Source organism: Lissotriton helveticus, chromosome 5_1 (genome assembly GCF_964261635.1).
Source record: "Lissotriton helveticus chromosome 5_1, aLisHel1.1, whole genome shotgun sequence".
Classification (NCBI taxonomy): domain Eukaryota; kingdom Metazoa; phylum Chordata; class Amphibia; order Caudata; family Salamandridae; genus Lissotriton; species Lissotriton helveticus.
In genome coordinates, this window is record NC_136065.1 from 666483470 (window position 1) to 666499715 (window position 16246).

Below are 16246 nucleotides of genomic sequence, written 5' to 3' on the forward strand. Positions count from 1 at the left end.
TTGGCCACTCACGCTGCCACGGGGGTCTTGGTCTTTACACTTAATGCCACATTTTTATGATGGGTAAGGCTACTCCTCGTTCCAACCCCATTTGTACACTGGTGCTTCTGCACAGGCTCATATTGCTTCGATGAAGGCTGGACTACTCTTTTTACATGCCTAGCATATCCCCAACCCCATAAAAGCTCTGTCCTATATTAAGCCTACATCTTTTGTCTTCGAAGCTTCATACCAAGCACTTTTTTATTTGATTAGTATTCCTCTTTTCACTGCGGGCCCTTCTCTGACTACCTGGTGTTTGACTGTCTTTTGTGTCCTGACTTGCTTTAGATCACCTAAAATTGATGTACCTTGTCCAATAGAATACCGACATGGACTTGACTGTCTCAGCTTCTTCTTGAATAACCTCTCCCCTTAGTGAGCTTGGCTTGCAGTTTCTTTAAGATTTTCATGGATATTCTTTAAGAACTCTGAATTACTGGTGCTTATAGACATTTTACTACATTTTCCTACTTCTCAATCTTCAGCCAATGTCAATTGCCTTGTAATTACTCTACTACAGATACGTTTTTATTGGTTGGTGTAATTTTCCGTACTAACTCGTTGTTATTGTGTCCTGCAGGACAGTGTCTAGTGTTTGTACATTTAGTGCTTCCACCAGCCACTGCTTGAGAACTGGCTTCCACACTCACCCCACACCTGTCAATCACAGGTGTCACCGGTTAGGTGACCTTGCTAATGAAATCTCAGAAGAGGGGGGCGCATTGTGCAAGCCCTGCTACCCCTGAACCAGCATTTCCATTGCATCGCGAGGCCTGCAGTGTTTTGCAACCTGCCGTGACCGATTGAGATGCCTTCTTCACCCCTAGTGGCAGTTCGCCACACAGCAGCCGCGGTGCGTCCATTTGTGCCCAGTTAAAATATTGCTATGTGGGCGATCAGTTTTGTCTAAAGCTGCTCCATGTGCTTTGTATGTATGTATGTGTGTGTGTGTATGTATATATATATATACATACACACACACACAATTGAGCAGCACTTTCTCCTTCGTTGTGGTTAAATCATTTAGTCCATATTCAAAACAGTTTGTTAATGACTGTTCAGCGAGTAGGTGAATGTCCCTGTTAACGATATCACGTACCTTAAAGAAATGAGGTGTCTGCAGTGAATCAGAAAATGTAGTGCTCCCCCCCTCAAACCTTTACATCCATTTTAGCTTATAAGTTATTGTCTTGTGCATTGTTTTGTTAATATTCGCCTTGAAGCTAGGCTTCCTCCTGCACTTTGTGTGTTATAAATAAATACAAGTGTTTACTCTGGGTACGGATCCTGAGACCTCGCATCCCACGAGGAGTGGTCTACTTACTTTTCTAGGGTTATGTGCAGTGCTTAATTTGAACCGGTGGCTGCAGGTGGGTCCCACCGGCAGTTGTTTTTGCGGACCACCACTTAATAAATCTCTCCGCGCCTATCAAAAATGAATTTGTTTGTCTGTAATGTAAAACTCTCCAATACCTTCGGGAAGAGTTCGCTTTGTAAAAAACTGCAAAAGTAATCTGTCTTGCCCGTTTTTTTTTTTTAGAACAAAAGCTTTATTGTACAACCTTAATCTATAGACACGTCCCAGTGCTAGCTGTATGTAGACACTGGGTGTGATATGTCATGTGTGCCACATGTCGCTGTCCTGATGAATAACACAGACACACTAATGTGTGGCCTTGTCACCAGGACTGAGGGCACACCAGATCTGTTTTTCTCCAGCTGTCCGATTCGACGTGACATGCGTTCCGTTTACTAACATGAACTGCTGCTCAATAGGAATAGGGAACTTGGTGCCTGGGGGTCTGTTCTGTTGGTCTGTGTGCCTGGGGGTCTGTTTTTCTGTGTGCATGGGGGTCTCTTGTTCTGTGTGCATGGGGGTCTGTTGTTCTGTGTGCATGGGGGTCTGTTGTTCTGTGTGCATGGGGTCTGTTGTTCTGTGTGCCTAGGGGTCTGTTGTTCTGTGTGCCTGGGGATCTGTTGTTCTGTGTGCCTGGGGGTCTGTTGTTCTGTCGGCCTGGGGGTCTGCTGTTCTGTGTGTATGGGGGGTGTGTTGTTCTGTGTGTGGGGGGTCTGTTCTGTGTTCCTGGGGGTCTCTTGTTCTGTGTTCCTGGGGGTCTCTTGTTCTGTGTGCCTGGGGCGGTCTGTTGTTCTGTGTGCCTGGGGGCCGGTTGTTCTGTGTGCCTGGGGTGGTCTGTTGTTCTGTGTGCCAGGGGGTCAGTTGTTCTGTGTGCCAGGGGGCCGGTTGTTATGTGTCTCTGGGGTGGTCTGTTGTTCTGTGTGCATGGGGGTCTGTTGTTCTGTGTGCATGGGGTTCTGTTGTTCTGTGTGCATGGGGGTCTGTTGTTCTGTGTGCCTGGGGGTCTGTTGTTCTGTGTGCCTGGGGCAGTCTATTGTTCTGTGTGCCTGGGGCGGTCTTATGTTCTGTGTGCCTGGGGGGGGGGGGGGGTCTGTTGTTCTGTGTGCATGGGGGCCGGTTATTCTGTGTGCCTGGGGTGGTCTGTTGTTCTGTGTGCCAGGGGGCCGGTTGTTCTGTGTGCCAGGGGGCTGGTTGTTCTGTGTCCCTGGGGTGGTCTGTTGTTCTGTGTGCATGGGGGTCTGTTGTTCTGTGTGCATGGGGGTCTGTTGTTCTGTGTGCCTGGGGGTCTGTTGTTCTGTGTGCCTGGGGCGGTCTATTGTTCTGTGTGCCTGGGGCGGTCTATTGTTCTGTGTGCCTGGGGGGGTCTGTTGTTCTGTGTGCATGGGGGTCTGTTGTTCTGTGTGTGGGGGGGTCTCTTGTTCTGTTTGCCTGGGGTCTGTTGTTCTGTCGGCATGGGGGTCTGCCCGATGGTATGTATGCATGTGGTACTATAGGTGTGTTAGTCTGAGAGTGCATGGATGTTTACATGCATGTATCATCTATGTCGAGTCAACATGTGCTTGGATGGTGTGTATCTGTATTTACTATAAAAGTCAAACACATTCGCTTTGCCAATATTTGGATTTCATCTCACTTCAAAAGCAAATTTAAAGTCTAATTTTACGCCCACTTTACCTCTCAGCCTTGGTCATGGTTCCTCTAGAGAGATAACGGATGCAGAAATCTGACATTAATAGAAACAGAGTGGCTGGCTTTTATCTGGTATAAATGCTATCCCCAAGGCCTGTAAGTATGAGTTTTTATGAAATTGCATTTCTGCATGTTGCCTAGCTGCAGGGAGGAGGTTAATATTGTTGTGTAGATATCTCAGTGCACAGGAGGCTGTGGCAAATTACTCAGGACATAAATACACTGGGGAGTTCATTGCATTGATTGTTATTCTTTTCCCAAACACATGTAAACTCAAACATACTCACACATGCAAACAGCCAAAAACACCAGCACATGCACATGTAAACGCAAACCTGCTCACACATGCAAACAGCCACAAACACCAGCACATGTAAACTCAACCATACTCACACATGCACACAGCCACAAACACCAGAGACCAACAAGCAGACAACCACATCCACTCACTTATTCTGATAATGGGAAGTTCCAGGCTCAAGCATGCGTACCGGAGGGCCCTAGAACAGGTGAGGTGCCAAAGATATAAAGACAACACTCCTAGCATTACAGAGTAAAGCTCATTCTCTTTCCGGTTTTTCAAAGCTGTTCCGCTTAGAAAAGTGTCAGTTCCTCTTGAGCATTCCACAAGAGTGACTCGCAGAGTAGCTACAGCAAGAGTCACGTGCTGCTTCCTGGGTGTATAGGCCTATGGGGAAGGCATATGAGTCATCAGTCATTGCTTCATAGGTTCCTCGCAGTGACCGTGTGTAGGACCTGTATAATTTGATCATTGAATAGTCATATTGTATGGCTAAGCAGACCTTGAAGTTCAGATTTTTTCTTTTTTGAGTTTTATATAACGCGAACTAGACCTGAGACATCGGGTATCAGAGCGCTTTACATGAGCACCAGTTTCGTGTTAGATGAACACCTTAATTTTTTTATTGGTAAGCATGGGGAAATTAAGTGATTTGCCCTGAATCACAGGATGTAGAGTGTTGTTGCTGAGACTCTAAACAGGTTACCCAGCTTCGAAGCCGACCACTCTAGCCGAAAGGCTACATCCTCTCCCCTTGATTGTTGATTGTAGTCAATTGGTCACAATTATGCAGCTCTCCTGTATGGATCACTCATAGTGTTCTATTTACTTAATAAAAAATGTTTGGGGAAAACAACAAAAATGTTTGCCCATTTAACGTTATTTTGTATTGCACGTTCTTTAAATGCCATTGTCGACATCCGCCATGCCGCTGTGCTTTTTCCTTGAAGCACATGTCTTTTCAATGCCATCTGAAACTCCTGCAGAGATTGGATGGGCCACATATTGGGTGATGTGGAGTTTCAGTGTAGAAGGACAGAGATGTAAAAGTCCCAGAACTAGGAGGCAAACATGGTGGCTTTGGTGTTGTTTGAAGGTTGTGATTGGTGGATCTAAGGTTCTGATCTGGTGTGTAGTATGGTAGAGTGTCAGAGAGGGTGTTGGGAGCCGTGTCATTTGCTGATTTGAAAGTTGTGATTGGTGAATCTAAAGTTCCGAGTTGGTGTGTAGCATGGTAGGGTGTCAGAGAGTAGGTTGAATGCCATGTCATTTGCTGATTTGTATGTCCATGTAAGTGGTTTGAATACGGTCCTGTTCTTGAAAGTGAGCCAGTTGGCCTGGTGACAGGATTCAGTCTGAGCATAATAGGATGGAATGTATGAAGCTCTGTGGTTATACTGAATAAGCAGCTACCTATGTTATGCCATCTATTAATGTAATAACTGCACTTTCACAATTGCTTTATTAACCTTCCTGCTTTCTCAAATTTGCTTGAAAATGCACGATTTTTCTTCTTTTTTTTCAAAATTTTCTTGGGGGGGGGGGTTATCCCCCCAAACCCACCATATTGGGGTTCGGGCTCGCTCCCTGCGCTCGCTCGCTACGGTGCTGTATGCAAATCACTTTGCGCCCACCACTTTCAAATGTCACCCACCGCCCCTGCTAGAGGCTTGCGATTTCTCTAACCCAGCTGTCTAAGACAGCTAGGTTAGAGAACTTTAAAATGCCATGTCTGGCTGCCCGTCCCAAGGCGGCAGGCCAAGGAGACATGCTCGTTTTAAAGCGCACAGATCCCTGCCGCTGCCACTCGGCAGCTCTGGCCCCGCCCCGTCCTGACATAGTTCGGGATGGGACATGGGTTGCTGAACAATTAAATGGTATTAGAAAAACGTTATCACCATTTTATTTTCAAGCTCTGGGGCCTGAGGGGTAATGCTCCTCCGCTCAAATGGAGGAGCAGCCCCTGCACTGCATTTGTACTAGTTTGCGGAGTATGAAGATTTTCTAAGAATAAAAAATAGTACAGTTCTCACTGGACCCAAGAAGGCAAACAGAAGAGAGCTGGGAAAAGCTTTGCTCTGTTTTCTTGCAGGGAACTCATTTTAAGCATGTGTTTGAAGTGCAACTGTGATGCATTTCTCATGATAGCATTGAAGAGGCACTTACCGCCCATGATGCATTGCACCATACATTACTTTCCACTGCAGAGTAGCCCCGGCTCCAAAAGCAACCTGGACGGAAATAAATTTGGCTCCCTCGCTGCTGCTGGTTAATAACAAGCATCTGCAATGCAATTGATTTTGCCTTTGGGACCTTATATGTATTTAGCTATGCACATTAGCCTGGATGCTGTTCTTTCACATGGAGGGAAAGTAAGCATCAAATAGCGTGACACGCCAGGAATGGAAACACATGGAGAGAAATATTGTCTTTCAGCGGGAAATGGTATAGTCCAAAGCTCTGTTTTTAATAAAATTCAGGGCCTTCAGTGGTCATATCACTGAAATTACAAGATTTGAAAAAAAATATTATTGTCTCCGGGTGCTCATGGAAGACAATTTCTATGGACTGGAATCTAGAGAATGCTAAAGTGATTCTCGTATTTGACTGACCTCTGATGGTAGTTTTCTATCAAGAAAGTTAAATAGAGGCAGTTGCCAAAAAATAAAAAAATAGAGTCCCTCAGCAGAAAGCAATTCTGGTATTTTACTGACCTCTACTGGTCGTGTTCTATCAAAACAGTTAAATAGAGGCAGTTGAACAAGCAGGAAGCAATCCTGTTATTTTACTGACCTCTACTGGTCGTTTTCTATCAAGACAGTTAAATAGAGGCAGTTGAATAGAAAAAAAAGTCCCTAAGCAGAAGCAGACAAGTCCTAGGGCTGATCTCCAAAGCCCACAAAGTACATACACATGAAAGTATATACAAGAGGTCTCACACGATCGACCTAAAAACATGCAGCAGGGTCCTATTTTGTGTTCACCAGTGCTCACGTTGCAAAACAATAAGTGCCAGGGCCCTCCTCAGTAGTCACCACAGCTTGCACCACCCTTTGCCACTGCTGTCAATGACAGTACCTGCACAACTACTAACCATCACACTGCTATAAGTGTGACAATTCCGACAAGTTAAGGCCCCCAAAGCTAAAAAAAAATTTATGGTGGCAGGTAATAGTTGTTTTTAATTAATAAACAACTGTTGTTCTGCTCATGTCTAAGTTGCACAGACAGCGCCACCATGTGGCAGAACATCATAAGTGCCGATGTTTGCAATTACTTTTAACACTAGAGAGGTTTTGTCCTACGGTCCCGGGCTGGACAATCAATTAATGTTTGCAATTAAGCATTGGTGCTGAGCACAGGGCACCACCTGCTCAAATTAAGCACTGGTGTCCACAGGTCGCTAATTGGTGAAAACATCTAAGCAGTGACTGGTCTCTAATTACAAACATGTCAACACATCCCCAACTAGACTTACTCACTCACAGCTCAGCTGCATCATACTAGTGTTGAGGTGATGTTGGTAAGGCTGATGGGTTTGTAGGTGCATGGTGGATAGGAGGCGATTGGTGAGGAAAGGTGGGGGTTAATGGGCTGTAAGACAGCACCTGCAGCAAGTACAAAAAATGATGAAAAGCAATTTAAGCTAAATCATTGGAGCCAAGTAAGAGGGACACTGCTGTCTGCAGGACCGTAATGCGGGCAGCTCCGAGCTCTCCTCTGAAGATTGGCGGCCTGGACCTGAGCCAAGCTTACCCATGCCAAAAGCTGGCACTGTCGGGAAGTAAAGTCTTGGGAACTAGAAATGTAAAGGATCCCTGCCACCTACGTTTTGAGATGGTTTGTGCAGCACCATTGTCCTCTGGGGAAAAAGGGGGATGCTCCAAAGTAGGGTGATTGTGCACTCTTATTGTAGGCAGAAAGGACTGACAGGCTACTCGAGGACCTCCCTCGAAGCCCCATCCCCCAATGTAAGCTGCTGCGTCGTTGAAGTGGATCCAGCTTGGAAGGATTTCTATCTTCAGAACTATCTTAGTTCTCAGTGGTTAGCATTCAGTGCCAGTGTGGATCACCTACTGACTGACAGATCATGGTGACTTTTCTGTTAACAAGCCATTATGATGAGTTGTGGTTGTGTTAGGAAGACAGAGGGGATTTGTTTTGAATTTAACTCGGCTCTGCTACGCATATTTCTGCTTTGGACATGGAATAACTGAGAACAAGTATGTTTTGCAGCTGAAGGTACACATTATGGTTCAATGTGCTTATATACCTGGCACAATTAACATAGTTCAATTTGCATTTTTTTATGTGGCACAATTCCTTTGCTCTGTTTACAGGAATCGCATACAGTCTCATGTCTGACAAGATTGCTCATTTTGACCTGTTTTTCTTTATACATTTGGGAGTTGTGGTCCTGTGTTTATAATTAGAACAGCAAAAGTGATAGAGTGCAACCAATGAAATCAGGTCAGTAAAATCTACACACTCTTGTGGTACCCACAGCCAGTCCTGGCTACTTAGTTAAAAAAACTTTCCAAGCCAGAAGCTTCAAATCCATCATTTATATGCAATCAGCGAAACTGCAAGCTCTACAATGCAAAGAGATGGTCCACAAAAAGCAAGCAGATGTTGAAACGTGTCCACTTGACACAGAAAAGCTTTTATGTAGACATTTAGCAATTTGTGACACGGTAGCAGCACCGGTTTTCAGTTAATTGCGCATTTAGAAGCAACAGGGCATTTTTGCAGTCAGAGTTATTTACTCACTCTGTAAAGAGAATACAAGCTTGATTGTCTAAGGTTTGTATGGGTCGTTAACTCTCCAGCCCGTTAAATAAAGAGAGATTGCGACTGGTTGGCCTTTTCTAATGTACATAACCCTTTTGGCAATTCTGAAAGGTTTTTCCAACTCGCCCCCGCCTTGCCACCCATATCCGTGCCGGCCGCCACTGCCTTTTACTGATTTGCCACTGTGGTCTTTTACCACTTGACTGCAAGATGATATTTCACAGTGAGTGCTTGCCTCGTTATCAGACTTAACAGGAAATTCTAGCCTCTTACTGTGACATGTATAGAAAAGGGTACACCTTCTCTGGTTTATATCTTTGCATCATATAATGGAAGGAAAATTAGTGTGACTAGGGGATGGACTCTTTATATCAGGAAGCAACTGCACTGTTGCAAATGTATCCAGTTGAGATTCATTTTCAAATAGAAAGAAAAACAATGGTGGGGTGGTGTACTCCATGAATTTCATCTTTACCTGGCTAAAACGTAATATTGTAACTCAGATGGTGCAAATGATCCAGGCCATATGAATCACAAGGATCATAAAGATCAACCGGCAGAATATCGAGGTACAAGAATATTGAGCACAGCATACTGAAGGACAAAAATATTGAAAGGTAAGAGCATATAGGGAAGGATACATTTAGCATTCTTAACTCCACATCTACATACTTAGAAGATATATGTACTGCTTAGGTACATATATTTGTAGTTGTAATGTGGAGTTAGGTATAGAACAGCTAGACTTACTGACCTGTATATATATATATATATATATATATATATATATATATATATATATATATATATAATTTTTTTTAAATATTTTGTCCTCAATATTGTGTCCTAACAATATTCTGTTTTCCATATACAGTGTTCACACCATCATGAGCAGAGTTTACAATCTGTGATTGTAAATTATCAATGCAATTCCAGTCACACCTTTAGCTTGCTTTGTGCTTCCTCCTGCCCTTCATGGTATGATTTTGACAGACAGTGCTGAAAACTAACCTCCTCCGCAGGCTTTTGAGCATTGGGACCAGCTTTTGAGAGCCCATTCATGTGCATGTGTGTCCATCTCCTCAAGCAGCACGTTATTGTTTCCGATCATTGGCAAAAGGTCCTCATGGATGATGTACTTGTATAGCAGGCTGCTCTTCATGTCCTCCTCGTGAGGGACAATCTGAAATCACATAGAACATGTAGAACATGAGCGGCAGAGAGAAAGAAGAGAATATCAACTAAATAGAAGGAATAGATAATTGATGGGAAGTTTGATGAAGAGAAAGAAAATGGCAAAATTGTGATTAAAAACATATGAGAAACAAGTGACACAGCTTGACAGGATAGTAAAGGAATTTGATAACAGATATGGAAAATTCAAATCCATCTTGTCTACTTATATCCTTGCCTACTGTGGGTACATCAAAACTGTGAGTCTCACAAGATTTTATCCTTGATTACTCCTCAGAATTAGTGGTAGCCTGTGCCTCCCCAAATCCTTTCCATTTCTCCTGCAACATCTCTACTATTTCTGTTGGAATTTTATGTCAAGACAGGAGGCTAGCATTATGCATAATAACCTGTATTTGCCACTTCTGAGCAGGAACCATTAAAAGCTTAATAGAACACAAAAACAGCACATTAACCAAAAAGAATGTTCAGTCCCATAAGTAGTCTGTGACCTCCATTTTCCTCCTCTTTCGTTTGCTGCTGCTGAGCAGATAAGTATATAGAAGTTATTTTTGTGAATTTATAAAGAGAGAGTAATTTGGATTGAGTGTTTTTTGAGGTGGACTGGTAATACCCAATTTATGGGTGTCTGTTTAATTAAAATACATTAGTAGTATAAACAGGGTTTGTTTACTTTTAATAGGTTTAATTGTAAGGTAGGTAAATGTATTTAATTGCTGTTTAAAGTATAAATACATGTATTAAAAGAGTGTGCTAATATCGTAGTGCAGAGTGCTTATTATTTTTGTGGTTAACAAAGCTTTAGAGCATCGGAGGTGCGAGCACTGCGGTGTACATTTGAAATTGCGTTACATAAGTGTGCTTGAAGTACCTGTTACTCGCGCTGAAGTATTCTGGGCGTGACGTAGGTGTGCCGAAGGATCTCAGCATTTGAGAAGCTTTCGTTTGGGTAGCACGTCAATGAATGACATAGGGTTAATGAGAGTTGTGTGAGGAAGTCACACAACTCGTGTAGCGATTAGTCTTGATTTGGTGCTCTTTTGAAAGGAAAAAGAGCTTGGTCTGGAGCACAATGGTTCTTTCTAAAGGAGATCGCTTCACAAGTTCCTTAGCATAGCAACAGTAATCATTGAGTGAATCAAAGGATTGTCATTTTTGTAGAGAAAATTGTCAACATTAATTTCAAAGTTGGAAAATAAGGAAATATAAAGGTTTAATAGATATGGAGGTTAATAGAGATGAGCAGGAACATCTTGTAAGGGAGATTATTTCTAAGGAGTTCAAGGAAGTGATAAAAGAGTCAGTTAAGCAGGCTATGGGCAAAAGAAAGATTATTGAGGAAGAAGAGTACTTCTCAGTTTCAGATGAGGAGATTTGTGAGAGAGGCCCAGGAGGGATATGTCTTTCAAAAATGAAGCATATAGAGAGTAAAGCTTCACAGAGTGGAGTACAAAGAGGCTCACATGGAGAAGATACGCGGCGCGGTACAAAGAGAGGCCAGTCTAGCACTGAAAATGAAGGGTATACATCAGAGGATGTGATGAATAATTAATTTATAACACAGATATGGGTGAGTATATTCTTGATCTGGAATATAAGAATGGTTTGGAGGAGGAAAATCATGTGAGTGGTCATGGTAGAGTTAAAAGAACTGAAAAGGTAGTTGATCCTTTTGGAGGGGTACTTTTTAGACATCCTAGAGGAAAGGACGGTGGCCTTTAGAGCATGTTTCAGACTACATCAGGTCTAAAATAAGGAAATCACTGGAGAAGGATGAAAAAATATAATGAGGGCAGAATGTTCGAGACCAATAATAGATGAAAAGGTTTCTATGACACTGAAATTGGATCCTGAATTAATAACATATTTATTTAAGATGGGGAAGGATCCAAGAAAGAGGTTAGGAAGATCCCTGAAACAATGGCAGGATAAAGTTCTTGACATTTAAGGGACATTGGCAAAAAAGTTTGATGCAGTTGAAGAAGCATATATAAAAAGTTTTGATATAGATTTAAGTTTGTTGCGTGGATGGTGTCAGAGGGCCATTTGTTTTTTGGGAAACTCGAATGCGGGTCTATTAGTCGAGAGGAAAAAGACTGTACTTATGCACATAAATCCCAAACTGAGTGATTTAACAAACAGGGAGTTGATGCCCGTGGTTTGTTGTTTGGAGACGGAATGGTGAGGTTGTTAACAAAATATTTACAAACCTTTACAAGCCTTGATAAGGCACAGACCTCAATGCAAAGGGTATTTCGATACTCTAGCTTTTATGGACGGGCTGGTAGGAGAGGGCAATCTATCAGCCATGCAAACATCAGAGCCCAGTACCAGAATCAGGGACAAGGATAATATAAAGGACAAGAAGGATCTTAGTTCTCTCCACAAATAGGAAGGTCACTGAGTCATGCAAATACAGGAAGGGGTCACTTTACGGGTCAAGGACAAAACCAGGGTGAGTATGAGGATATTTTCTATTTCTATCCTGAAGGGTATAGGAGGAAGATTAAAATATTTCAAAGAAAAGTGAAAGACAATCACAAAAGATATATTGGTTCTAAGGGCCATAGAGGGTTAGTCAATAGATTTCGAGTCATAACCAGTTTAGTTAAGCGAACCTCAGGAATTGAGATTTCAGGAAGAGTTGCAAAAAAAATATTAGAGGAGTAACTTTCTGAAATGTTGGGAAAAAAATGTGATTGTAAAGGTGGACTAGAAAGAGAAAGGGTTTGTAAGCACTTTATTCATAGTAGAGAAAAAGGACAAAGGTTGGAGACCATTGATTAATTAAAAACAGTATGTGACGTATCATGATTTCAAGATGGAAGGTATTCATCTTTAAATAGATATACTACATGGGAAAGAATGGATTGAGAAATTGGATTTAAAAGATGCATATTTCACTATTCCTATGTCAGAGATGAGTCAGAAGTTTCCGCAGTTTCGTTGGAAATGCCAGTTTTTTCAGTTTCAGAGTTTACAATTTGGACTTTCTTCTGCCCCATCATGCTTTACAAAGGTGATGAAACCGGTATTTGTGTTTTTAAGAGAGAGAGGTATGAGAATGATCATTTATCTAGACGACATATTATTCATGAGTCAAGAATTTGTGGAGCTGGAGGAGCAGTTGGTAATAGTGAGAGATTTGTTGCAGAATGTAGGTTTTGTTGTGAGTTTGGAATAGTCAAATTTGAGACCTGTACAGAATTTGGAATTTTTAGGATTTGTGGTGGACACTGTATCAGGTCAGTTACATCTACCAGAGAAAAAGTTGAAGAAGACAAAGCAGGAAGTTCAGTCGGTATTGAGGAAGGAGAAAGTGGCATTTAGAGGGTTGGCAAGAGTGATTTACTAACCTCATCTATCCAGGCAATATTTCCGAGCCCGTTACATTACAGAGCCTTACAACGTTTAAAGATTGCAGGCTTAGCAAACAGTAATGGTATGGAGCTCAGACAGTGATTTCTATACAGGCAAAGAAGGCATTGCTTTGGTTGAAGGAGAATTTAGACGCATTGAATGGCGGAGCAATTTTGGGGATTTCTCTGGATTCTGTGGTGGAAACAGATGTGAGTAGCTCAGGTTAGGGAGCGTTTGGCTTTGGAGAAGAGATTGGGGGACTTTGGACCTTGAAAGAGAAGGAGAGGCATATAAATCGTCTGGAAATGAAGGCGTGTTTGTTGGCAGTGAAAAATGTCAGAACAAGTTTGGAAGGGAAATCAGTTCTATTGAGGATGGACAATATAAGTTCTGTGGAATATATAAACAGGCTAGGAGGAACGAGATCCAAAGGACTAGTGCAGTTGGCAAAGGAAATATGGGAGTTTTGTTTAGGACAAAAGATCGGATTGAGAGCAGAGTACTTACCAGGGGAGCTGAATGTGTTAGTGGATTGGAGTTTGCGTTATTTGACAGATTACAGCGACTGGAAATTGAAAGAGGAAGTGTTTCAGAAGATTTTGGAGTAGATGGGCCCATTGTAGGTGGAACTTTTTGCATCAAGATTAACCAACCAGTTAGAAAGTTATGTCAGTTGGAGAGCGGATCCAGGGGCAATGGCAGTGAACGCATTTCTGCAGATTTGGGAAGGGTTGAAGGGGTATGCCTTTCCTCCGATTTCTATGATACAGAGAGCTCTAGTGCAGGTAAAGAGACAGTCACAGCAATGTCAAATTGTTTTGGTTACTCCATTTTGGAAGACTCAGCCATGGTTTCCATCAGTGATGCAGTTAGCAGTGGAGGAATCGTTTTTGGTGGTGAGTTTCACAGGTCTCTTAAGAAACATAGAGGGGAGGGAACATCCAATGGTGGAATCAGATTCTCTCAACCTTCTAGTATGGAAGATATAAGCAGTTCAGAAGCACTCAGAGAACTTCTGAGCATGGCTGCTGAATTACTCAATGACGGTACAAAAGGGGGGGGGGGGGTAATGGACAGAGCATCTGAACCAATCAAACACTCACACCCAGTCAAAAGATCTGGGTTTAATCCATCACCGTTCTCTAGCCCACTCTGCCACCCCAGCTCAGACATGGCTATATGCAAATCAGTCTGACCCTGTGCCTCATAAGAACAGTCCAGCCCGAACTGCCAAGCCATGCCTTCCCTGGACCGGAAACAAGCTTCCGAGGACCGGTTTCTGGCATTACAGCCGTCTTCAGCCCGGCTTGCTTGAATCCAGTGGCAAAATGAGCATGGGACTCACGTCTGAGTATACCCTGCCACACTTATGGCAGCCAAAAGCGGTACAAAAGGGGGTGGTAATGGACGGAGGAAGGCATGGCTTGGCAGTTCGGGCTGGACTGTTCCCATGAGGCACAGGGTCAGACTGATTTGCATATAGCCATGTCTGAACTGGGGTGGCAGAGTGGGCTAAAGAACGGTGATGGATTAAACCCAGATCTTTTGACTGGGTGTGAGTGTTTGATTGGTTCAGATGCTCCGTTCATTACCACCCCCTTTTGTACCGAATTACTCAATGAGTCATGGGGTCCAGGTACAAGAAAGAGATGCAGAGGAGCATGGACGGTGTGGTTTAGTTGGTGCGTGGAAAGGGGTTTGGAGCCCTCAGAAGCTGATGATGTTCAGGTAGTGACATTTTCTTTTTTAGCTGAATTATTTGGAAATGGTTTGTGTTATATAACAGTGAATTGTTATATAGATCAGCGATATCTGTGGGTCATTCCCTCAAACATGGTGTATCGATTGGTAAAAGTCCTTTAGTATGTAAAGTAATGATAGGTATTTTGGCTAAGGAGACAACAATATCCTAAACATAGCTCATTATGGAATGTTGATTTGGTATTGAAGTTGTTTGAGGGGTGGCCAAGTAATAAATATTTAGGTGTGAGAGAATTTTCCTGGAAGTAACTCCTTTGTTGTGTCTTATATATTTTTAGGAGAGTTTCTGATGTGAAAGCAATGGAATTATCTCATAGGTTTTATCAACCAAATGGAGTTGTTTTTGAATTATGTGGGAGAACCAAGACCATGTCTGGTGCTGTAGGTTGTCCTATGTTTAATGATCATACTAAGTTGTGTGTAGTGCATTGTCTAAAAGAGTACGAGAATAGATTGCTGGAGAAAAGAGCGGCAAGAGTTGAGCAAGTGTTGATTTCGTATGTGAAACCTTATAACATGGTTTGTAATGCAACAATTGCAAGATGAGTTAAGAATGCAATGAAAGAAGCAGGTGTGGATATTTCCAAGTTTACGGCTCACTCAGCGGGAGGAGCAATGCTGAGTAAAGTGTGTATGCTTGGTGGAAGATGGAAGATATTATCAAAGCGGCAGATTGGTTTGCAGCTGAAAGTTTTAGAGGTTTTAAATCAATAGATCATGTATCAAGATGTGGTTTATAGAACCTTTGAACATGCATAATGCTAGCCTCCTGTCTTGACATAAGAGTATGAATCTAAAAGGTTTACTGTATAAAGAATCGAGATTTTATTAAAGACAAGGAGGCCAGTATTATCCCTCCCACCCAACCCTTTTTTGGGAGGTGTGTTTTTTTTGGGATAATAAACTATTCCAGGTTGATTTTATAAAAAATATATATATATATTATAAGAATAGAGTGAGGATTGTGTGGGTCATTCTTTCATGTGGAATTGTTTGAATTTTTTTCCATTGAGAACTGGAAAAGGTTAAAAGGAATAAAGATCAAGGGAAATAAGAAGAACAGCAAAGGAAAAGAGGAGGAAAATGGAGGTCACAGACTACTTTTGGGACTGAACATTCTTTTTGGTTATTGTGATGTTTTTATGTTCTATTAAGCTTTTAATGGTTGCTGCTCAGAAGTGGCAAAGAAAGGTTATTATGTGAGAAGTGGCAAATAAAGGTTATTATGCATAATGCTAGCCTCCTTGTCTTTAACAAAATCTCTATTCCTAATACAGTAAACCTTTTAGAATCGCAATTCTACTTCAATGCGTTTGCTACCTTTTCTGGAAAATGCATTTTGATATTACTCATGAAGCTGCTCCTTTCAGTCTTATCCCCTGACTTCCAGATCGAGGGGACTACTTTAACACAGAGAAAAGGATTTCCTCTGAAACTATGAGTTTTTTGTTTTCACAAAATTGAAACTTTTTTTAAAATTCCCTCTAACCTTTATTCCTCCACAGACCCGGGGACCACCTCCCCAGGCTTTTTAAAAAAACTGCGTGGGTAGGGGAGGTCCTGCCCCCTCCCCACACACTGACCCGGGGACCACCCCCCCCCGGGATTTAATCCTGATGGGATAGGGCCCCCTCCTGGAGCCTTCCTTGGCCCTGGAGACCACCACCCCCCCGGGCCGGCACCAGCAATGTCCCGGGGTGCCCACCCGAGGACGTTGCAGTTTGCTATGACAGGGTGGGAGCACAGTTCCC

General features: G+C 42.6%; 1 protein-coding gene across 1 annotated transcript in view; it reads right to left on the reverse strand.

Annotated features, from left to right (window-relative positions):
- Nucleotides 1-16246, reverse strand: part of ADAMTS14 (ADAM metallopeptidase with thrombospondin type 1 motif 14) — a 602768-nt gene that overhangs the window by 25979 nt on the left and 560543 nt on the right. Inside the window, exon 17 of the mRNA XM_078640432.1 lies at nucleotides 9192-9363. Coding sequence (XP_078496558.1) covers nucleotides 9192-9363 — 172 coding nt within the window. The remainder of the gene's footprint in view (nucleotides 1-9191; nucleotides 9364-16246) is intronic.